This window comes from Parasteatoda tepidariorum, chromosome 8 (assembly GCF_982258835.1).
Source record: "Parasteatoda tepidariorum strain Cologne lab strain chromosome 8, Ptep-v5.0, whole genome shotgun sequence".
NCBI classification, from domain to species: domain Eukaryota; kingdom Metazoa; phylum Arthropoda; class Arachnida; order Araneae; family Theridiidae; genus Parasteatoda; species Parasteatoda tepidariorum.
In genome coordinates this window covers 10,175,407-10,199,936 of record NC_141762.1, presented here as the reverse complement: position 1 = coordinate 10,199,936, position 24,530 = coordinate 10,175,407, and the positions used below count along the sequence as shown (strand labels likewise).

Below are 24,530 nucleotides of genomic sequence, written 5' to 3'. Positions count from 1 at the left end.
TGTTATTGCACCTTTGCTTTTTTCAGGTTGGTGTAACGTCACCAAAATCTACCAGACTGCTTCCTGCAATGGAAGAAAAGGGATGCCAAAGAGTATGAATATTTGATTTTCAAACGTTGCATCTAAAAGTTTTAGAATATTGTTGTACCTCAAGCCATTGTTTCTTATGTGAATTGCTTAAGCCATCGTTTCTTCATTGCTAATAATATTTATGGGGAAATGACTTTATAAAATATCAAATAATTTCTTGAAAATAAGTAATTGACTTGAAAATTAATGAGATTACAATAAGTATAAAAAAATTTTAATTAATAAAATTATGTGTGTTTTACGAAGCTATTTATGATGCAAAAGAATAATGAATAGAGACCCGTGAAGATATGTACCAGTCAAAGTTAGAAAAATAGTTGTTTGATATTTTTTTCATAATTAAACTAACATTAAAAGCAGTTGCCATAAATTGCTAGAAACTACTGTATTTTTTTTGGATCTCACTACTCACTAAACTACTTAAGAACTACTTAAAAATAGCACTCTACACTACAAACTATGAAAAAGCGTAACTACAGTTTTGCTTCTTGTAGCATGCTATGTTTAATCATTGTGCATTCTTTAGTGTTATTGTCATTCATTAATGTCTATTGAACTTAGATAAATATCATCAAAGACATATACACAAGTACACATGTGAATTCTAATTTAGTAACATGACCAAACACATAGAATTTATTTTAAACATTCCCAAGTTATATTTTTGAATATAAAATTTTAAGTTCATAGTTCAGGCATTGCTTTTGTTACTTTTAGTTACATTATAATATCTGAATGTATAATAAAATAAGTCATTCTAAAATAACAAAAACAATAGTATACAGGCAAATCAGAGAAATTTGTTTATAACTAACAATAAACAATTATACTTTTATTGTTGTACTTGTTTCATACAAAATCGTTACAACATTGAACTCTTTTTCAATAAAAGATAAACGTCAGTGACTCTTATCTCATATTGTTACCCCTAATAAACTATTCTACAAGCATCAAGGAATGAGAAAATTTTTTTATTAGCAATAAATTAATGAAAATTTCAATTTTTTATTAAAAATTATTAATAAACAATATTAGTAATTATTATAATAAATTTTTTTGTCATCTGGAATATTGAAAGTCAAATATTTTTTAATGGTCCTATTCTTTAAGAAGATTGATAATATCTTGACCATTTGAAAAGCTACTATATTTAAGAAATGTATTATTGAACAAAAATTATTTTGTGTGTTTTTATTTGAATTTAGATGATCTTGTAAATTACTTAAAACTTAAGGAAAAGAAAAAAAGGGAAGAAGAAAAATGTTAAGTTTTTAGACTGAAATTCAAATTTAGTTATTTTATTTAATTGAATTTAGTTAGAATGTTAAACAGTTTAATTTTTTATTAAACTTTCATAACACTAATCAAAGCCTATTAAATGAAGTTTCTAAACTAATAACTTTAAAAAATAGTCTCATTAAAAAAAATGTTATTTTAAATTTTTACTTTTCATTTAAGGTTGCTGTAGCCGATCATTATGGTGTTGTTCATTGTTTTGGAACTAAGAAAGGTGATATTCAGGTAAAAAAAAAATCACCTAATTTATGCTCTGAATACTTACTCATTTTATTATACTCACAGTCTCACTCTTCATCATACCACAGAACTAATGCAATCTCTGAAAATTTATATCTCTATTCTATAAATATTTATCTGAGCAATGGAGAATTAAGGGTAATATTCCAATATGCAATCTAAGAGTGTAATGGACATTTTAAGAGATTTTTTTAAAATTATTTTTAATAATTAAATTAATCTAAGAATGGGAATGATTGCTGTTTTACTCTATACTGATGTTTCTTTTAAGGTTAAGTGCCACTGCCTGGCATACCCAACACTGATGCTTTTTTAATAATATACTATAACAAGTAAAGTAAGAGGTAGATTGCCTATTGGGACAATGCTGAATTAAGGTTTACATCAGCAATTTTAAACCTCTTGAAGATAACCATTTCATAAAATTATATAATTTTCCTTATAATAGTAAAGTGAGATAACTGAAAACTAAATAACATAGAAGTTGACTTTCATAGAATTTTGGAAATTTTTTTTGGCTTCTATTTAAATTATATGCATTAATATAAATTTTATGCATTAAAAAATAAGTATTTTTTTAAATCCAATTTTAAATGAATATGTAAGTAGAATTGGTATTAAACATGATAGTTAACAAACTTAAAATCTTATAATAAGACTTGCTTACATTTTTTAAAAAGTTATTTTGAAATTTCTTTATAATGTTACAAACTTAACACATGACTTAAATTCATTTACATTATTAACCTTTTTTTTTTTTTGAATTGGTAAAGTAAAAGAAAACTCTAAATGATTAAATATCACAATCTTTTGACCAAATTTGAAATCATATTTTTGTACTCAACTTTAGTTTTTCCAAAACATTAATTGCTTACTCAAAACTGAACCTCCAAATTATTAATTATTCCAAAGAAAAATCAAGTCTAATTGTTACAAAAATGAAATTGCCTTAAATCACTCAATCATATTAAACTAATAGTGTAACTAAATTAATTTTATTTCTTTAGCCCTTCGTAACTATGTCCAGATATATGTGGTTGTTTAATTCGCCTTTCACTGCCCACAATATCACTTATGAAATGAGCCTGTCTTAATCTGGAGATCCAAGATCAATGGATGTGATCTCAATACAGATGAGTGACAAAATAATGCAAACACTTAACTAACTATGTAAACAATCTTCATTTTAATAGAAAATGTTTTGAAGATTTTGCATGGTAAATCTGTTAGCATAATTTAAAGGATACTGTTTGAAGCTTTTTGAAATGTCATTTTGATCCACCCGAAATTCAAATCAACCAAAAGGAGGAGAGGAAGTTAATAACTTCCTTTTAAGTTTAATACCAGCTATTTTGAAATCATTCTATTGGATTGTGATATTTATATAAGAATGCTGTTAGAATTATGGGGGTTTAAAACAGGGAAAGAAGCTTTAAACTTCCTACGCTCATTTTGGTTGATGTGAATTTTGCATGGGTAAAAAGAACATCATTTCTGAAAGCTTCAGGCATTATCTATGAAATTGTGCCAACAGTTTTGCCATGTAAAATATTTTTTGATAAAAGAAAGATTGTTCCCATGGAGTAAGTATAGAAATGTTTGTATTATTTTGTGATTCATCTGTAAGGTACTCTTATGTTACATCTCGTATTAATATGTGTACATATTTTTTAGTGCAGATAGACTCAGAGTTTCGAGAACCACTGTTTTCTCCATCCGCCGGTCCTAAAGGGGTTAAATTTATTAATCCAGCTATTTAATATCTTTAAAACTAAGAATGTTTGTTCCAAACCTTGAACTGAAAAATTATTGCTCGATCATGAAATCACATGATCTTGGTGATTAATTGCAATTGTGAAAGTATACAGCTTGACACTGTTCCAACTATTTATAATATGTTTTCCTACTTTATGTATAATTGAGCAATTTTTGCATCACAGCTGAGAGGAATATAAGTACAGTGAAACTTCCAGGAAAGACCACCTCTATGTAGCGACCACTTTTGGGTGGCATGGAATTTTTTCCATTGATTTGGTTTTAAAGAAAAACTTTAGGAGAGACCAAAACGTCTCCCAGCAACTGGGTAGATATATGCAGAGATGCCAACTTGCTCCGGACAGCGAAGTAATATTTTCGAGTGGTAGTTTATTAATTGTGATTTTTGGTTTAATAAATTTAATTTAGTAGATTTTTATCCACCAATATTTCTAAATAATTCGAAGACTTATATAATTCGCCACTTAGCTGTATTTAATTCATGCTAATCTTTTAAAAAAGTAAAAAAAAATTTGTCAAATATTTTCAAGTTTTAATTGTATTTATTTACCGTTTTTTAAATTATTTTTGCTTGTCTGGAGCAGTTGGCATCTCTGCATATGCACTAAATGCTAAAAAGGTCAAATAAAGAAACTCGAAATAAAAAAAATCGAAGCAAAAATGTTTACAAAACAAATAAATAGATTAAAATGTATTTAAAATATTTGTGTGGGGCTCTTGTTTAGAGAGCTCTTTTAGACAATATAACCTCATCTTATTACCTCATGTTGCAGTGAGGGATCACTAAAGAGGATGCTATCAATGATTTACTTTTAGAGTTGAAAATTAAATTAGAAAAAAAAAGTTATTTTAGTAAAAACAAGCATCTCAAACAAACAAACCTCTTCTCATCTTTTAAAGCTAACTATTTTTTATGATATGAAATAAAATGCAAACTTAAACGAAAAACAGAATTGTTTATTTATTTTAATAGTTGTACTGCACTAAGTACTGTGAACTATACTAAGTTTAACTGTACTACAATAAGTTTCAAAGAATCTTGATAATATTTTGTATGGTGTAGAGTTTAAATCTTAGATAACTTTTGCAAAATTTTCTATTTTCTTAGAAGAAAACTTCCACCTTCTGATCCAAAATATTTTTTTAAAATTTTCCAGACATTTTTCAAAACTTTACCTGGTCCTAAAATCATGAGACTTGAACTTGGTGGTGCAATTGGCACTATAAGAGATAAAGTATTTGTTGCTGCAGGAGGAGAAGTAAAGGGTTATACACGCAAAGGAAAACAGTTTCTGAAGTTTGATACTAATATGACTGAAGCAATCAAATCTATGTAAGTATGCATGTCTTAGTTCCATATCTGAAGTTTTTTGAAGATAAAATAATGTCCTGGCCTATCACTTGTCTAGTGGTTACTGTACTGGACTACCGGTCCAGTGGTTGTGGGTTCGGATCCCACCATAGGCATGGATGTAACTTTCTCTCTCTCTCTCTGTGTTCTATGTGATTGTGTGAATGCAACCTGCCCTATAAACGGGTTTGTTGTTGTATGATGTGGGCGATGCTATTCCCCTGCCATAGCTTGGCCACAGGTGGCCACTGGGTAATGATAAGAGAGTGGCAAATCTGGCATTTTTGAGGTCAATGGGAAGCAGACCCAAGTGCCCATCAATGAAGAAAAAAGTATACTGTTTTTTAGACACACATTACTGGTCATTAATTTAAAATAATTCCACTTAGAAAAATTTAATCATCAAACGCATGCAAAATAAGATATTTCAATGGAAATGCTAAAATAGCTGTTACTATCATACTGTTTCCTCTCATTTCTGTATTATTAAATATAAAATAAAAAGGCTAAAAATATTTCGTATGTTAGGGTCAAAGGGCCTTAAAAAAGTAAAAATATCTTATCGGTTTATAAACGAATGTTTAGGAGCAGAGTTTTGAAGATTGCATTGTATAATGCAAAATAGACATAATATTAAGTGAATAATTTCGATTAATAGCATCATAAATATAAATATTACAAACGGAAATCATGTGTGGGCGGTGATATTTGAATAATATTAAAAAAATTCAAAAGTTTGATCAAAGCTAATAAATTAAATGCTCTGAGTGTGAGGGGATGCGAGCGCTATTAAAGAGGGTAATCTTGGTTAAGAAAAGGTTTTATTCAAAATTCTGTTGTGTTTTAAATTATGGAAGGAAATATGCGTTCTTGATTGAATAAATTTATATATTCAGTGAAGATTTTATCAATTTGTCAATTTTATGGAAGAACTGAAAAAACAAAGCGCAAAAAAAAAAAAAAAAAAAAAAAAAAAAAATGTGGTTATATTGAAATAATTGAGTGATAGTGTATAAGCCTGTTGCTTAGGTATCATCCATCTTGCTTATTTTTCATTTTTTTGCTAAATTGATGAAAAGGGTATGAAAAAGAAAAGAAAAATGTCTAAAAAACTTGTGGAGCAATTTTATTTTTGCATGTTATTATTATTATTTTTTTTAGTTTGTTTTATTTAGTTACCTAAAATGTTATAGTATATGGTTTTATTTCAAGAATAGTATTTATATCTTATTTCTGTAACCACTTAACACAACTTAAATGATCTTAATATAAAATTCTTAAAAATTATGATATTAAAATAATTAATCCTTATAAAAGTTTTTATCAGATATGTAGATAATTTTTTCATAAAATTATTTATTCAAAATCATTGAGCGGTTTAAACTTTGAAAATATTTTCTACAAGTTTAAATTGACAATAATTTAAGGGAGAAATCTATAGTATATTTTGTATTTAATGTATGGATAGAATAAGTTTTTATCTATTTCAAATAGTATTTTTAAAAACAAAATTTTCCTTACTTGCAGATTCATATATTCTGAGAATAGAATTCACAGATATGAATATTCTAACTCTTAACATTTTCACCAAATTTGCTTTATTTAAAAAAGAAAAAAAATAATGTAATAAATAAAGTTTCCATCATGCGTCATTAAAGAATTTTTTTATATAATTTTTATTTAATAAATGATTAACTCAAACTTTATATTCATTTACATATCAGTTAGGCGTTTTTATATCTTTCATTCGTAAATCATTCTTTAGGTGATAAACATTGAAAGATTGATTTTTGAATGAAACTCCTGAAAATGTCTAACAAAAGCCTTAAACATAGACATTCAGTGCAGTGCCTGATTCTCGGAAGTAAGTACACGCATTTGAAAATTGGCTTATTTCTGACTTACAGATTTGTCAGTTCTTGAATTTGTTATCCATTGCACTGTCAGTCTATGACGCAACTTATTTTTTTCTAAAAAATTGAAGCATATTTTTTTTTCTTCCCAAAATCTTCTCTCAGTATTTCCCTTTGATAGGCCAAGGAAAATTTCTAACCAAAAAGTTAAAAAGAAAAAAGATTTTAAAAATTTTGAAAAAAGAAAAGATATTTAGATGAGTGCATGTGCCATGCAAATTTTTTTAAAAGTCACTTATAGTGCATGGCCCCCTAAAATAGCTCCTAGTTTATTTTGCATCGAATCTATCTCAAGTCAATTTATGTTTCAGGCATATCAGTGGAAATGATTTATTTGTATGTGGTAATTTTATCTATAACCACTACTATGAATGCCAAGATCAAAGCTATTACTTGTCAGTAGACAATATAAATGATATGATATGCCTTGATATGGACAAAGTAGGTACCATAGTTCCCATCCTTGCTTGTCAAGACAGAGTTTTACGAGTTTTAAAGGTAAATTACTTTCTTTTTTCATTCACTGGAAAATAAAAATATATATATAGGGGAAATTTCCTGTATATATAGGGGAAATATCCGGATTGGAGAAATTTCCAGAGCCATTTAAATTGTTTTCTAATAGAGACAGTTGTAAAGTTGTTTTCTAATAGATATTAAAATTCTTTAATATTAAACTTTTTTAGTTTTTATTAATAAAGTTATTTTTGCTTAAGTTATTCCTGAAACATTTTTTTTCTCAATGACTTATTCAAAATTTTAGAAACTTTGTGAAAATGTTTTAGATATTTTCTCGAATAGTTTTAAAAACAAATTTAAATTTTTAATTCTTTTTCACAAGATGGTGTCATGTTTAAACTTTAAGAAGAAAAAACTATAATCTTTGGTTTTACATAGGTTAATATTAAATTTTTTTAAGCATGATTTAAAAACAAAGAAAAAAAATTCTAATTCATTAATTGTAGTGGAATAAACAAATACATATTAAATTAGTGGCAGTTGTAAACAAATATTAAATTAGTGGTAGTTGTAAATAAATATTAAATTAGTGGTAGTAGAACAAAAAAAAGTAGTAAAAAAGTTTAGGAAATTTTAAAATTTATGCCAATTTTTCAGTTTTATGGTAATATATTTTTATTTTTAAAAAAGAAGTCTTAAATAATAACACAAAAAATAGCAAACATAAAATTTTTTTACATTTCGTTTGTATATTGCAGCTATGTATACCTGTTTTTCAAGATATTATTTTAGTTATATTATGATATCTAAAGAAAATCATTTTACCAGAAATTATCTTTAAGACTCTCATGATAAATAATAAGTTATTTTAATCACTATTTTGGGTGAAAAATTAGCAACTTTCTTTAATCTTCAATTTAATAATACTTTTTATGAAATGTAGGAATCTAATTGTCTTTATGAAGTAGAGGTACCTGGACCACCTTCTACATTAGCCCTTTTTCAAAATGATGGAGGTTTGTTTGATTTCTTTTTTTTTCTTGAATATTAATTATTATGTTTAGCTCAAGATATTTTCAGGTATGCAAACTACTTTGAATTTTCCATAATTTCCATGTATTTTCGATCAATTATAAAAATGTAACGAATATTTTTTAAGATTGGAAAAGTACAATATTTTTAATTTTTACTTTTTTTAATTGTCTTTTTTATTTTTCGGTATATAATTTTCTTTAAATAAACAAATAATACCAGGAAGACTATAAAGTTTTTTTAAGAGTCAGTTTTATTTAAAAAAAATGTGACTGTTAAATGAAAAAAGTTGTATTGTAAATAATTCACATACTGGAAATTTTTACTTTTTCTTAGGTATGTAATAAAAAGCTGAATGGGCTGTCTTGTAATTTAAATGATACTCTGCCCTATATATTACTTAAACTTAAAATAAAATGGAGATTAAAATAATAAAACACTTGAGTTAACATGAAAACATAGATAACTATTATTTCATAAAAAGGTAAAAATTAAATAAATAAAATATCACTGTCTCTTATTCTTTTTAAAAGTACACACTAATGAAAAAGATTGTTAGATAATTTCAATTAAAAATGAATTCTTATGCCTTATTAATTTAACATTCATTAATGTTCTTTCTGGTTTCAAATAACCGCATACTTATTTCTTTCATTACAAGAAATTTACTTTTCTTAGGTGACACTGGTGAAGATTTATTGTATGGAACAACAGATGGTAAAATTGGACTCGTTTCAATTGGCAGGTAAATTTTAAATGCCTATTCATTCATTTTAGACTTTTATGGCCCTATTCTTGAGTGATTGCACCATTGTGTGCAATCACTCAAGATTGGCAATTATACCTTTAGTGAAGTTATCCAGTTTAAGTACCTGATGGGCACACTTACTACCAATGAAAAATGAGTTAAAAGAAGAAAATGGGAGCCGCAATTTGGTGGCTAATAGATGTTACTTTGGGCTGAAGAACCAATTGAAATTAATTTATCTTCATGAGTGCTACGGCAAGTTTACATAAACCACTTATTATACCTATTATTTTGTATGGCAGTGAGACTTGGCCCCTTAATAAAGCAGAAGAATGCAGATTGCTTGCTTTTGAATGGAAAATCTTTCGGTAAAAGTATTGGGAGGGAGAAATTTAACTACACGTTGAACTATCTGGAAGAGGCAGACTGGGAAAGCCTTGGCCTGCACTAGGTAGTAGTACTGTTAAAGAAGAATTTATTTATTTTATTATTATTATTATTTTGCATAAAAATTACTAGTACTAAAACTTGCTAACATACATCTGTCATTACTTTTGGTTTAATCTATTTATTTTATTTTTAAAAGTGTTGCTACTATTTAAATATTTATTTATTTTATAATTACTGCATATCTCGGTAGACAAAACCGGCAAAATTGTACAAAAATTGCATGGTTGTATCTGTACACTGGTAATAAAGTCAGACATTTGTTAATCCTGATTTATTGATGCACCATAACCATTGCAATTGATATTACTAACTCTGTATCAATTTAGCCCTTTCAAAATTTATTCATAAAATTTTTTAAAATCATAAGCCACAAGTTTAGGTATTCAAGAACATGATCTGTGTCAGATTCAATGATAATAATGTCATCATACAGATCCCACTCTGCAATGGATTCTACTTTATCTTCATATCTGAGTCCCACAAAAAATCATCTCCAATCCTATTCAAAAAATTGAAATTCCACACTTTTTTAAATATTTTACAATAAGTTTTGAAACCATATTTTCCTACGCATCAATATCATTTGACTCATGGTATCAATATAATAATCGACACCGGTCGACTTAGACTCTCGGCATACCAGAAATTTGTAATCTCATATTAAAAAGTACAAAATTAAATTACAGACTGGGATATATGGTATTATTATTATTAGTTTAAGTAAGAAATATAGTTAATTTTTTATTATACATCTACAATTACTTTTGCTTGTATGTATTTATTTAATTTATTTTTAGAACTGGTGCTACTCACAAATGGGAAATTCCAAACAACAAAAAGAATGGAGGTATTTTATTTTAAACTTTTTAATATTTTGCAAATTTGCAGAGCTAGTAAATTTAACATAGTAAAATTGTAAGTTTAATGTAATAATTTTATATTTATTAAATTTTTTCTGAATCTCTTATTCATATGAATTGAATATAATTTTACATTGCGTATATATATATATATATATATATATATATATATATATATATATATATATATATATATATATATATACAACAAAATAAATAAATGCAAAAAAACGTGAAGAAAATTAAGAAAAACAATAAGTTTCATTTATTGCTCATAAGCTGCCAATAAACAGAACTCATTCGTTAAGTTCAAAAAGAAGATAAAACAAATAAAAATTGCAGACATATGAAAAAAAGGGAGGAAAGGAAAAATAATAGTAATAAAAAAATAACAAACAACTGGGGAAAAAATGATAAAATTTTTTTTTTAAAATTCAGAAAATATTTATTATTATTTATTGTGCAAAATGCCTATATTTCCAAAAGTTGCATTTTGTTATCATATTGACATAAAAAGTATCATTTATAGCCTTAGAATATTTTTACTTTTTTTGAAATTGGGTAAATTATCTTAAACTATCTGTAAATTATGCATATTCTGAATTGTCCTGAAAAACAAATAAAAAATATTTTAATTTTGTTTAATGTCATTGCTAATCAAAAGAATGTAAGTCTATTTCTAAGTCTATCAAAAATACATGTAATCAAACATGTGAAAATCATACTGCATGAATTGAGAAAAAAATAAAAGTGGTAACTAGTAAAGTAGAAGTAGTCAACTACAATTGTAATAAAGTAGTTGTAGAAAATGTTGTTTTTCCAACCACCTGAATATAGTTGACTAGACTGAATGAAATTACTGTACATAAATTGTACTTTTTTGTGAGTGCTGACTTTTGAAAATTACCTTATAGGTATTGTTTGTCTTGACAATTATGATATCACTGGAGATGGTATCAAGGATTTAATAGTTGGACGCAACGATGGTTTAATTGAGGTGTACGGCTATGATGAAACAGAAAATCCTGTTTTAAGATTTACTTATGTGAGTTCAAAATGGTGCTTTAAACTATATTAAAATTAGTTTGTTTTTAATTGTTGAAAATGACTTTTTTTTCCTGGAGCCATATTTATTGATCTTTCAAGTTTATTGTATGCTTCCAAGTGGAATTATTTTAAGGAAATTATCTATGATATTGAATTGATGATAGAGTATATTAGTTTTTTTTTCAAAGTAAACAAATGCACTTAAAAAAAATCATTTAATTCAATTGCTGTTCATAAAATATCTGAAAATGTTTTAGACTTTTTTTCAACTCATATCATCCATGAATGTATTTTTCATGTATTGACCTGGTTTTTTGGAAGAATTTCCCTATCAAAATTTGAAACTCTGTTTCTCATGACCTAATTGTTATATCATATTTGTCAAATATTTAGAAATCATTAATATTTTAATCTTCTGTCATTTTATCTTTTAATTGTATGTTTGTCTCTTTAATATGATCAAACCTCTGTCGTATGAAATCATTTATATTTTTACCATTCTTGTCTTTTATCCTACTGATGAACGATTACTATGGCCGGGATTTTGATGACATTTGCATTTTTTTGCATTTTTGGATATTTTTTGTCCTTTAGAGCATTTTTTTAGATTTATAGGGCATTTTTCCTTAAATTTTTTGGCGTATTTTGCATTTTTTGTTAATTTTTTCTAATTTTTATTATTTTTTTTATCATTTTTTATCATTACACTGGTTTCCAAACAATGAAAAAATCTCTAGGATATTGACAGGTGTAGCAATATCTTTTCAAATTGAAGAAGAATTGTCAGTAAGTGAGACCGTCTTTTTCAAGTACGCACCAATAACATCACTAGACGTTGAAAGAAGCACTTTCAGACATGAGACGCTCGTTTACATTTCAAAATATAAAAAAAAATCTAATAATCCAATGTAATTCTGATATTTTGTAATATTATGAGATGGAAATTGTTATATTCATTAAAGTTTCTATACAAAATGAAAATGTTTTGGAGTCAATATATTTTCCTTTTTTTGTTATTTTAGGATATAAAACATATTTCTCAAACTTTAATGAACGTAGAACAAGTATTGCATTGCTTTATATTTTTTGAAATGACTCATAATAATTTTAAAGAGTAAAACATTGTTTTAGTTCAATAGTTTTACTTTATTTAAGTCATGTAAGGCATTTTTAGCTCATTTTTCGCATTTTTAAGGGCATTTTTTGCACTTTTTAAGGGCATTAATTGAGATTTTTTTGGTCATCAAAATCCGGGCTCTAACGATTACCATAGTGACATCAAAGCATGTATATGATTTTAAATGTTGGTTTTAATTAATTTTATAAGGTTGTATTTATATTTTCTATATTTCATGTATTATTAATGAAAATTTTTTGGGCAAAGCAACATTTGGAGTACAAGAAAAAGAGTTTTATTTGAAAAATTAATCCTACTTAGCTTTTTCAAGTGAAGATATTTTATTTTGTTTCAACCATTTCTGTTATTTAATGATTTTTTTGTTATTGAAAAATTGATTTTTTTATGAGAAAAATATTTACATATATATTATTTGATAGTACAGTAGACGCCGCTTAATGTGATCACGGTTAATGTTATCAATCGTTTAATGTTATCAAAATCGCTTAGTCCCGTCCGCTTATATCAAAATACATTGAAAAATCATCGTTTATTGTAATCAAATGTTCGTTTATTGTTATCAGTTTATAGGTAAATTTTATTTTCCTGAAATCAATAAAAACAAGAAGGAAAACTTTTTTTGTGTTTTGTGAAGTGTTTCCTGAAACTTACCAAAAGTCCAAACGGGGCTGGTATATTATCTTTTAAACATGTGTTATTATGAGGGGGGGGGTATTTTGCCATTTTCGGTCAAGCATTGCAAAATTCCGCCGCACTGTACGATTTCAAATTCCCGGAAATCCTAAATAAAGAGAAAAGAAGACCTGCCAGTAACGAGTCAATGTTTGTCACGAGCACCTTTTCAGAAGAACTAAACAATGTGACAGATGATATGTTCCAGCCGCTATGGGAAGGGGGTAAGGGGTGACCTTCAAAAGAGAACATTGTTTCGGGTATGCCACTTGATCTTGGCAGGTCCCTTACTGAATCGCTATTGGTCAAACAATAAAATGGGGAGGGGGATAGTGAAACTGCAACATCTAAGTGTTTAAAAGACGAAAAAAAAAATCATTTTTTAGCTTAATTTTTTTTTCGTTTATTGTAATCAATCGGTTATTGTTATCAAATCAGGTTCGTCCCGATGTGATCACATTAAGCGGCGTCTACTGTATAAATTTATGATTCATTTCAACTTATATTTTCATTTTCTAAGCATTTTATTTTTTCAGCATAAGACTCTTATGTCACATTGATAAATCAAAAATGCATGTTCTACTATCTGTGTGTGTGTTTTTTTTAAAATTTGAATTAGAAAAAGTAGCATTTGAGTTCTTTTTGTTTTTTTTTTGTTTTGGAAATTTATATATTTTATATATTTTTTGTAGATTCATGAATTTTAAAGTTTTTAATAACTTACAAAGATTGCAAAATCTTTCTCATTTTTAATGTTTAGTTCCATCCCAAAATTATTTCAGCTTCTCTAGATTGCAATTTATTTAACCCCATTAATTAATAATTGATGTTATTTTCTAGGAAAGCAAAAGTTGAGTAAAATGAAATAAATATTTATTTGCTATATTCTGAATTCATTTGAAGCTTTATTTGAAGCTTTAATTTTTAAGCTAAATCAACTGTAATTATTTTGTTTGATTGTTTTCTGATTATAAAATTTATACCGAACAATCACATCCTCAAAAATCTTATTCTTGCTTATTAAGGCATGAGTAAACAAGTTGTTATATATGACAACTGTATAAATTATATTTTTTAGAATTGTGGTGAAAGTGTGACCTCTGTCAATGGTGGAGTCGTTGGGACAGCTGGTTATGATGAAATTTTAATTACCACTTATTCTGGTAAGAATTTTATGGTCTGACTTTATTTTTTATAAAAAAAATTATTATCTATACATAATAATAAACGCGGCTGTGAGTGTGTGTGTCTGTAATCACAATATATCGCCCCAGAAGCCTCGCCCGGGCACGAAACTCGGCCCATAATTGTGTTTTGACATTATGAAGAAATATTTTTTTTCTTTTTCAAAAATTTTGATTAGTTATTTAGTTATCAGTCATTTTGTAAGTCTCTGCTTTTCGTCTGCTTTTTCGTCTTCAAAGAGCCATATTCAAAAAACTATTAAAAAATGCATATACTTTTCCCCACTCTTATAAATGTATGCTAATGCGAACCTCACAATTTAAATATTAATTTTCGACAACTTAAACCAATTAATATACGAAGGAATTAAGAATTTAATTGTAAAGTTCGCATTAGTTTACATTTATTAAAGTGGAGAAAAGTTTAACTTTTGTATTAAAAATGTGGCAACATATTCGATACGTAAATAGAACGCTTCGCTTTGATATATTTGTCGCTGTTCATAATTGTTATAATAAGTTTTTCTTCTTCTTTTCACGCTCTATTTTTTTTTCTTAAGCGAGGACGATAATTTTTATAGCGATATTGTAGTACTTTGTACAACTAAAAATTCTTTTCACAACACTTTAAAAATATTTACTTTATTTTCTTTATATATACAGAGAACAGTCGGCAAAGAATTCGATTAGGTTGAAAAACATTTTGCTAAAAAGGAACGAATTCCAAAAGAAAAAATAAACAACTTAAAGAATAAAAATGCTGATGCCAGCCAATTTTTTGAAAGTTAACTTAGAAATAACAAACCAAATGATGTTAAATAACAAACCAAACGATGTTAACAAAATGACGTAGAAAGCGCAACTAGATCAAAATTATACAAGCACAACTAGATCAAATTATAATACCTGAGTGCTTGACGTAACAGATATAGAAATAGAATTTGATACCATAAAAAATTATATAGAAATAGAAATTGATACCATAAAAAATTTATTCGTTTTCGTGTTCTTTTCATGTATTTAGCATTTTAGTTTTTTTTTTTCTTAAGCGTTGTAGCTATATAATTTCAAACATCCTCAAGAGCTATAACACATCTGCAGCAGAACTGGATATGAAGACAAAATTGCTGGACAGGAACACTTTAATTGTCCACTAATCTTCAGATTTCCTGCTATGTTTTAAAAAACTTTATTTGTGAAAACCTTCAGCGTGGCGGACAGCTGGCCGCCTTAGGCGGCTAGTTTAAATTATTTTTAACAGAAGTGTTTCAAAGGTTTATTGTTGCCGTCAGTAAACTAATATTTTGAAACAAATTTGTGCGATAAATTCTAAATTCAATAAATACAAATGTATATTATACATTTGTTCTTAAACATATGAAAATATTATATCTCTTAGTTCTCCATTAGTGCAGTTGACAAAGGTAGTTCTCACTCTTCCGGTGGAGAGCTGGGATTGTGAGTTTTGAACCTAGCAGCCAACTGAACAACCGGCATATAGCCAGGCACATGCTAAATCTGTTTTGCCTGAAAATCTTGAAGATCCAACCATATTTCTTCTTGTTACTTTACTTCATTAAAAACTTCAGAACATGTTTTAATGGTTGAACTGACCAAAAGAAAGGTTAAATATATTTCATGTTAATCAATATGAGAAATGATTGAATTGATTGTATATTACTTGTGATAGTCGAGATTATACTAGATTCCTCGAACTTTTCTAAATTACTTTGTACTTAGTGTAAATTGTCAATTTTAACTTTTTTTTTAAAGAAATTCTATTGATTTTAAAAAATTTAGATTAATAGAATATTGCCATAAAAGTATGTAGTGTATTCCAATTCCAATTTACTAGCATAAAATTCTGATACTAGTACAAAATTCCAATTCACTATTATATAAGACATATTAACTTAATTCTATGAAGGGGAACCTTTTCATAGATGAAGGTTGACAATGTATGTAACTGGTCTCCCCACATTGGTGACCCAGACGTGATGTGAATATGCTAACTTTGACAGAAACTCCCACTTCAATAGATAGTCCACATTGAACAGTTGACTTGCTACTTGTAACTGCAATATTGTCCACCTATCGCTGTTGCTACTCAGTCTCGATCACACACACAACGTCGACCTGCGTACACTCGACTGCTAATGGCAACACAGGAGCGATCACGACCGGGAACTTAATACAGCTCTCACAATCAGCACTCGGAAGTATAGTGATCTTTATACAGCTCTCCCGGCTTCTTTCAAAACAGCAATGAATCAACTAGTGGTATCTGTTCATCGAATTCTATCACAGAAAAAATTCTGGTCGGGGAGTACTGTAGTGTATCTACCACTATAAAATTTGAATTCACTAGTATATAAGACATGTTAACTCGATTCTATGAGGGGGTACTTTTTCATAGATAAAGGTTGACAATGTATATAACTTCTCTCCCCACAAGTATAACTATAAATATGTTTAACAAATATGGTTTAAATAGCTTTTAAATACCATTATTCCTAATACTATCTGGCTATTTTATGTTACATAAATTGAAACATTGTTATTTTATTATTACATAGATTTCAAAAATTATGTTATGTGTAATGTTGAGCATTTTTTGAAATTTATAATTATTTTAGTTAAGAGTTTAAATTTTATTTTAGATTGATATATTGTAATACAAGTTAATTACAAATATTTTAAGAAAATATAAGCTTTCATAAATTAATGATTTATTATCATAAAAACCTAACAATTTTATATTAAAATATTTTAAAATGTTTTAAAATTTTAAATGGTTTGAATGCTATTATAAAAATTGGTCTGATTAAAAAATGCATGTTTTTTTAAGGGAATCATTTAACAACCAGTTTCATTACCAAAAATTCTTATTATTTCTAAATATGTAAGATTTGTAGCTTTTAATTCATTCATTAGAGTGTCATACCAGCTTGAAAAAATTATGTGGTATTTTAAACCATGGAGTGTATGAGCATTTGGGAAAGCAAAAGTTTTGTAAAATAGTTTTGGTTATAATTCTTACACTTCTCTTTCTCATACATGGATATATTTTTATTCTATATTTCCTGTAAGCGATCAAAAAGTTGTAATTTTTTCTTTTTGATATTTGGTCCAGTGACAGTAAAAATGTTAGAATTCCTAAATTTTTTTAGGTTGGATATTTGGTCTATCTTCTGAACCATCTGATAAACGTCTTGATCCAAATTATTTATTAATATCAGAGGATGCTGCTCAGAAAATTTATAAACTTAGGTATCATATATATATTTCCTTTAATATTTTAATTTTTTTTTTTACTTTTGGAATAACTCTTTTAGAATATTTTATTTAATTTTCATCACATAGCATACAGTTTATTTATTTTTATTTCATTTTTAGTGTTTTTTTAAAAAATCTTTTTTTGTTTATTTTCTTTTTGTTTTACTCTCTTGAAAGATTATGAAGGATCTTTTTATATTCTGCGCAATATGGAATAGCTTTTATATGCTCATCTAATTATGGACTTTTTCTGTTTTGAAAATTTATTAATAAATACTATTTTTGTAAACTTATGTAACTGAATAGTATTGTTTTATTCGAAGCAAAAACACATCTACATTTTTCATTCTATATTTGTATCTACATTTAGTTTTTGTTATTTTCCATCCTATTTCTGGTTCATATAATAAATAAGCTTTTTTTTTGAATTTTTGTTTATATTGTTTCATTACTTTTTCTAACTTTTCTTCTTTACATCATGTTCGTATTCTTTTTTTGTTAATTTAATTTCAATTTCAGTTTATCACTGACAGACTGTAAATTTAATGTCAATTACTTAGAAAGGTTCACTCAATAATCATGTTCATTAATTTAATTCTTAACAACTATGGATTCAATTCCTTAATGTTGTTTAATCATATTAAGTTTCATTCTACTGAACATTTTCCATACTCCCTTTTTAAAAAAAAAATGTATTTCGTAAAATTACCCATAGCATATCACTGTCGTTTTTCATGCTACATAAAAGGTATTTAATTTATAATTGAAGTGCTTAAAGAGATTTTGAAGAAAAAAAAATTGCTAGATTAAAACGAAATAGATTTACAAAAATAACTGATTGCTAACAAGGAAGTTCTTGTGTTTTTTCATAAAAACATCAGATTAAAAAAGTTTTCTTTGAACAATTTTTTAATTCGATTTATCATTATATTTTATGTACATTTATACTTATTACATTTTATATTTTATGAACAAAACTGCACTGTGCTTGTGGTTTTTGCTTTTTGCACTTTTCTTTGTGATTTTTGTATTTAATGAAACTATAAAGCTTATAATATACATACTTTACAGGATCAATTTTTGGTATTTCTATGCAGCAACAACCAAAGCACTTCACTCACTCTATTGATCCAGATGCCTTTAATAGATTCATGCACCTCAAGTACATTTACTTTTGCACCTTTTTTCAGCATAGTTTTTTTTTATGCTTCTTTTATCTTTTTATTTTGAAATTAATTTTAAGTGTAATTGCATGACCCTCATGACCCTTATTATTAAGTAATAACTTAATATCTGAAAACTTCTCCACTGTTGGTTTTGCTCATTTTTAACAAAGTGTATTTTTTTTAATAAAGATTAACCTTTGCTATGTGATTAAAACTTTAAGTTAAGTGATAAAAATATGCTTTCTTCGTTGACTGATATATTGAAAAAAACTTTTTTTTGATTATCTAATTATATCTTTGTACTCATATAACTGATTTAATTTTCAACCTTAAACCTAATTTTGGTTAAAACTGAGATAACCCCCTAAAACCAATTTCAACCAAATTAATCCAAATCGGTTGCTTTCCCTGATAAAAACCAATTTTGTGACATATTACTCAACAGGAAATATGAAAAATATTTGTTAAAATTTATAAGTTTATTTAAAAATATTGCCTATAAATTTGGATTGTTTTTTAATACAAGATTTGCATTTTTATAGTTCTGTGTCTTTTCAATTTGAATAACTTAAATTTTTTTTTAAATGTACTTAAAAAATGTTTTATGTGAAAAGAGAAAAATGATTTATTGTTTTATGTCCAATCTTGTTTTCAAGTATATAAATTATAGTTTGTAGAATAAAAACTTAACAGTAATTAAGAATATCATTAAAAATTTTCTTGTGATATCATTTAAAAGTTTAGATTTAAAAACTATACAAAAAAAAATTTTCCTTATCAAAAACTAATTTTATATTTTGGATAAAACAATTTATAGAGTATACAGAATGATTGTAAATTAACTTTACCATCATATAATCTCCCTAACTGAGATTTACAGTTTTGTTTACAGATACCAAGGCACTAAAAAATAAAGATAATTTTCTAGCCTCCGGCTTTTGCGGTTAAATTACAGTTACAAATTTTTTAAATAGCTACACTTACATTTTCTCTATAAAATGTGATATTGAATATAAAAAAAAAGCTGAAAGGATATTTTCAGCATGAATTGTGATGATGCCTTATGTAGACTAATAGGACAAGATGAAGTAAACAAATATCTGTGAAGTAAGATGAAGTATTCAAATATCTTTCTTTATTTTATCACCTGCATAATTTCAGTATTGAAACAGTAACACTTTAAAAATGCATAAAAATTTTTTTCCTTGATTTCAGCCTGGTGCCACCATTTTTCATTTTAAAAATGCTCTTATGTCATTTTTACTGTGAATATTATGTTATTAGTAGGAATTTTCATTTTAAAATTTTTGAATTCTGCCAGTGTAACACTGGGAATTGTATACTTGCTTTCAATACTGTTCTTAAGGGCATACCTCATAATAATTTTATGTGAAATGTTGTTCCATTTCTCTCGATTCTCAATTTCTTTTGGTCGTGGAATCCTAAAGAATCAACCATTTTTGATGTAATCCCAAGAATAAATGAATAAAACTGTGAACATATTGATTAACTTACTCTTTATGTTCAGCAGTTTAGTTCACAGGTCTGCAGTGGCATCTTGTCTAGTTCTTAATTTGATTTTAGTGCATCTATAAATTGAAAGTGAATGTTATTGATTTGTTATGGTAACTTGGAAGACTTTGTGACCCCGACAGATTTAACTTGCACCATTCACCATTTAATACACAAGGATTCTTTCGTCAGCAGGATTCAAGCTCACTTTATTACAAACTTGGGTCCTATGTTCTACCAACCAGAATATCCCGGCTCAATTATGTAACAGTAATTAAACCTTTAATTGCTTATGAAACAAGAATAACATTACAAAAAACAGTATGTTATATAGTATTTTAATAATTTCTTAGCCTAATTCTCTAAAGCCTAAATGAAAGACTTTTTTCTTTAAATTTCATAAAGGAAGGTGGCAGTGTCCAACTGATATCATTAAAATATTAACTTCAGAAGATAAGCTCACAAGAAGGTTAAATGTTGCTTCCTTTTTTAGAGAAGAAGTGGAGGAGCTTCAGCAGCAAGTTCAGAAAGAGAGAGAAAACTATCAAATGGCTGCACAATCTGACATTGGAGGGGTTTCAGCAGTTCCTTATTTCAGCATAAACGACATGTTCCAACTCAGCCATGAAGATGCTTCCTATTTGCTAACATTAGAAGTGCAAACTCCCATAGATAATGTTCTGATCCAAGTAACCGTCATTTATTTTTCAAATGAAATATTTAAATTTGTTTCAAGCAGGTGCTTGTTTAGCCCTTTAGCAGCCCTGGTCCAAACATTATGGCATTTCATTATATTTTATAAAAATCGTGTTTTGTTTAACAAAGGATACATTAAACATTGAATTTTTTTTTTATTTTGATCAGTTTTACTTTCAAAAGTTTCCTGAAAATAAATGCAATATTTTATATATTTACTTGCTTTTTGAAACAGAAGTTATACGGTTAATTTCTGAAAGTAAAAACAAAATTTTCTAAGATTTGATATAAATTTTAAATTAACATAAATTAAAATTCCTGTTCATAAGCAAGCATTGAATTTTGATTTCTGGCTTGGTTTCTTGATATTTTAAATGTTATCTATTTCCAAGAATTTTGTAACAGTTTCACACATTTTAAAAATGTATGCATTTAAATTAAAATTTAATACACTTTAAATGAAAATTTAATACACTCTAAATGAAAATTTAGTACACTTTAAATTAAAATTTAATACACTTTAAATTAAAGTTTAATACACTTTAAATTAAAAATTTTATGTTTTGTTATTACATTTTTTAATGAAATATAAGATTACTTTGAATTTTCGATTTCCTTAAAATTTACTTTAAAATCGTTAATCGTGTATTTAAAATCATGTTTTCTTCTTCTTTTTTTTTAACTCATTACTTTTCAATATCAAAACTTTTTTTCCTTCCTTTTATTACTTTTGCTAGTTACTTTTTGAAAGTAACATTCCTGTGTATATTAATATCATTATAGGTATTATTGATTTTGATATAGTGATATTGAGGGATTTATTTATTAAGTAAAGAAGAATTAATTATCAAATAAAAAAATCTCATTAACTCTTTCAGAGTGATGTTCCAGTTGATCTGTTAGATAGTGAAAGGAATTCAGCAGTTGTCAGTTACAGTTCTTGTGATCCTGAAGTGAGTTATAAATCATCATGAGTTATTATTTATAATAATTCAATATAATTTAAGTTCTTTATATTTGCAGTTTTCAGAAAAGATTATTCAATAACGTATTTCTTTAAAAATGTTAACATTAATTTTTTCATTTATCCACTGTATAAATTTTAAAACAATACTTTATAAAAGTCATTATACATTAGTTCCTAGTGAGAAATCATTTGTGCATTTATTTATCCTTTTCTGTAATTACAGTTTGATCTTGGTTATCCAAAGTAATTGAACTTACTAAAAATTGAAACTAGTAAATGAAACTAACAAAATATTGATTTTAGAGGTATTGTTTTATATAGTGCTATATAGTATTCAAATTTAGTTTTAATGTGCCCATATGCTATAAGCAAATAATAAAATCTCAAGGTAATAAAAAAATTCTCTCTATTTCTAAAAATCCTTTTTTTCTAATATTATTTTACTGTTGTAAAAATCTCATTGTTGCTGTTTTTATTGTTGCAAGTTTTATTGTTTTTGATTTATATATTTTTTTTTTATTTATATGTTATTTTGATTTCCTTTCTAGAATGATGGGAATTTTCTTTTGGCAACATACAGATGTCAAGCAAACACTACCCGATTGGAAGTGAAGATTCGATCCATAGAAGGACAGTATGGTACTCTTCAAGCTTACATAACTCCGAGACTCCAGCCAAAGTGCTGCCAAATTAGGCAATATCAAATAAAGCCTTTGTCTTTACACTGCAGAACACATACTTTTGATGAAAATAGGTATTTATTTGTTTTCGTTTATATTTTTTTGTTTAAAAAATGCATTTTTTTTAAAAAAAAAAAGTTGCAATTTTTTAGGGGTTTTGATTATGATACTCAATTGCTATAAGCATTTTAGTTTTTATGATAATCAAGAGTATTTTCTACTCATCTAGCTGTTGTACAAACCAGGATTTTTATTGGGTTCGATTAAATGAAACTGTTTTATAGTGTTGATAAACTATATTTCTCTAAAATAATAAGCAATTTACAGAACTTTTATTTGAGTATTTATAATATATTTTGTGAAATTAATTCTTAATTTTCTAAACATTTTCTCTCTGCATTGAATCTTACTTAATTTTTTTTCCTACACATTATTTTGTACCTTAAAATACAGTATTTTCATTCCAAAAAAAGTTTGAATTATTTCAAAGAGAGTTAATGTTTAGAAAATTTAATTTATAATTACAAAAATTACTTTTGTTTATTTATTTGTTTAAAAATATTCTTTTAATAATATTATTTTCTATTTGCGTTAGACCATTAAACACTTTGACATTAAGAGGAGCGTTTGCACTTGCTGAAATACATTCTTGGATTGTATTTTGTATGCCTGAAGTACCTGATCGTATGCCTCCAGGAGAATGTGCTACATTTTATTTTAGATCTACTTTTCTGGATACTGTTTTGTATTGTTTTTATAAGTAAGTAGTTTTACAGTAAGTTCAGAATTTTTTTTTGAAAAAAAATCTTTTTTATTTATTGTTTGATTTCTCAGAAACTATTCAACCGATTTTGCACAAATGTTGTATTTTTCCTTGTAAAATTACATTATTTAAATAGATATCTAAAACTGTTATCTCTTACAATTCATGTTTTTGACAAATGTTTTTGATTATTGTTAAATAAAATAATAAAAAATTATAGATATTTACATAAAATAATTTTGCTTGAAAATATCTTTGGGTAAACGAATTTTATGATTGTGTGCAAAAATTTCTTTTTAATTCACTTAAAAAATTCGTGAGATAGGGCAAACTATATAAAAAGTAAAATTAACATTAAGGGGTCAAAACTCTGGATTGCTCTCCTGGCCAAACTAATTTCTCAGATTGTGTCTACCCCCTAGATCTTAGGGGTCTAAAATCCAAATCGGTCAAAAAGAGGTATGTTTATTCAGAGAATTTTTTTTTATACCTGATTTCTCAACTTGAAATATCATCTGTCCTAATTAATTAACATATTTAAGGTCACTTCCTTGAACAATTAAGAAGGAGTCCTAGAATGTGAAGATTCGATCATTAGATCAGTTGTTATTCAGAATGGTCCTTTTTCTCTTTTGCTAAAAAATTCCTCTTTAAAAACTTATCAATAAACAAGTTTTAAGCAGTGTTTTTCTAAAATTTCTACACTTCTATTTACAAATTATGTTCGACAATTGATCCCATAAAAAAAATTATTAATTTTTCAATTTTGCATATATTTTTAAGGTTTTTTTTCTGTTGAGCAAATAGTCATATTATTCTTTCTCGTATTATTTTTTATGTACAAGGAAACTGTGCTTCTTGCCCAAAAATTACATAATTAAAATGCATATTCTTTTTTTATAAATATTAATGAATATCAATATAAATTTTTTAAGTTATAATAATTGAGGGGGACCTGGAGCTAAAAAAAATTTGATGATCCAAGCTCGTCTCTCAAATAATAATCAAAAGCTTCAGTTATGTTAAAGCTTTGTCAATTTTACTGCATATTTATGCGCTCTTCTGAATATCAGATTTTTATTTGAAATTTTATTATGAAAAGGAACATTAATTATTATTAAAAGGGGTATATTATTTTAATTATAAAAATGAATGCGGAATAATATTATGATTAGTATGTCATTTTAGAATGAGTGCAATAAGAAATTTAAAGG

At 26.6% G+C, this 24,530-nt stretch overlaps 1 protein-coding gene across 5 annotated transcripts in view; it reads left to right on the top strand.

The window, feature by feature from the left end:
* The window catches only part of LOC107449211 (BBSome complex member BBS7), a 33,273-nt gene that overhangs the window by 3,870 nt on the left and 4,873 nt on the right, over nucleotides 1-24,530 (top strand). For 3 of the 5 annotated variants that reach the window (XM_087149811.1, XM_087149812.1, XM_087149813.1), the window contains exons 3-16: nucleotides 27-92; nucleotides 1,549-1,611; nucleotides 4,560-4,735; nucleotides 6,978-7,164; nucleotides 8,069-8,141; nucleotides 8,836-8,902; nucleotides 10,153-10,202; nucleotides 11,130-11,260; nucleotides 14,151-14,235; nucleotides 17,427-17,526; nucleotides 20,704-20,899; nucleotides 21,785-21,859; nucleotides 22,422-22,627; nucleotides 23,149-23,313. In XM_087149811.1, the coding sequence (XP_087005937.1) occupies nucleotides 27-92; nucleotides 1,549-1,611; nucleotides 4,560-4,735; nucleotides 6,978-7,164; nucleotides 8,069-8,141; nucleotides 8,836-8,902; nucleotides 10,153-10,202; nucleotides 11,130-11,260; nucleotides 14,151-14,235; nucleotides 17,427-17,526; nucleotides 20,704-20,899; nucleotides 21,785-21,859; nucleotides 22,422-22,627; nucleotides 23,149-23,313 (1,640 nt within the window). Of the gene's footprint in view, nucleotides 1-26; nucleotides 93-1,548; nucleotides 1,612-4,559; nucleotides 4,736-6,977; nucleotides 7,165-8,068; nucleotides 8,142-8,835; nucleotides 8,903-10,152; nucleotides 10,203-11,129; nucleotides 11,261-14,150; nucleotides 14,236-17,426; nucleotides 17,527-18,603; nucleotides 18,695-20,703; nucleotides 20,900-21,784; nucleotides 21,860-22,421; nucleotides 22,628-23,148; nucleotides 23,314-24,530 lie in introns of all 5 variants that reach the window. The other 2 variants (XM_087149814.1, XM_087149815.1) reach the window with 1 other exon arrangement.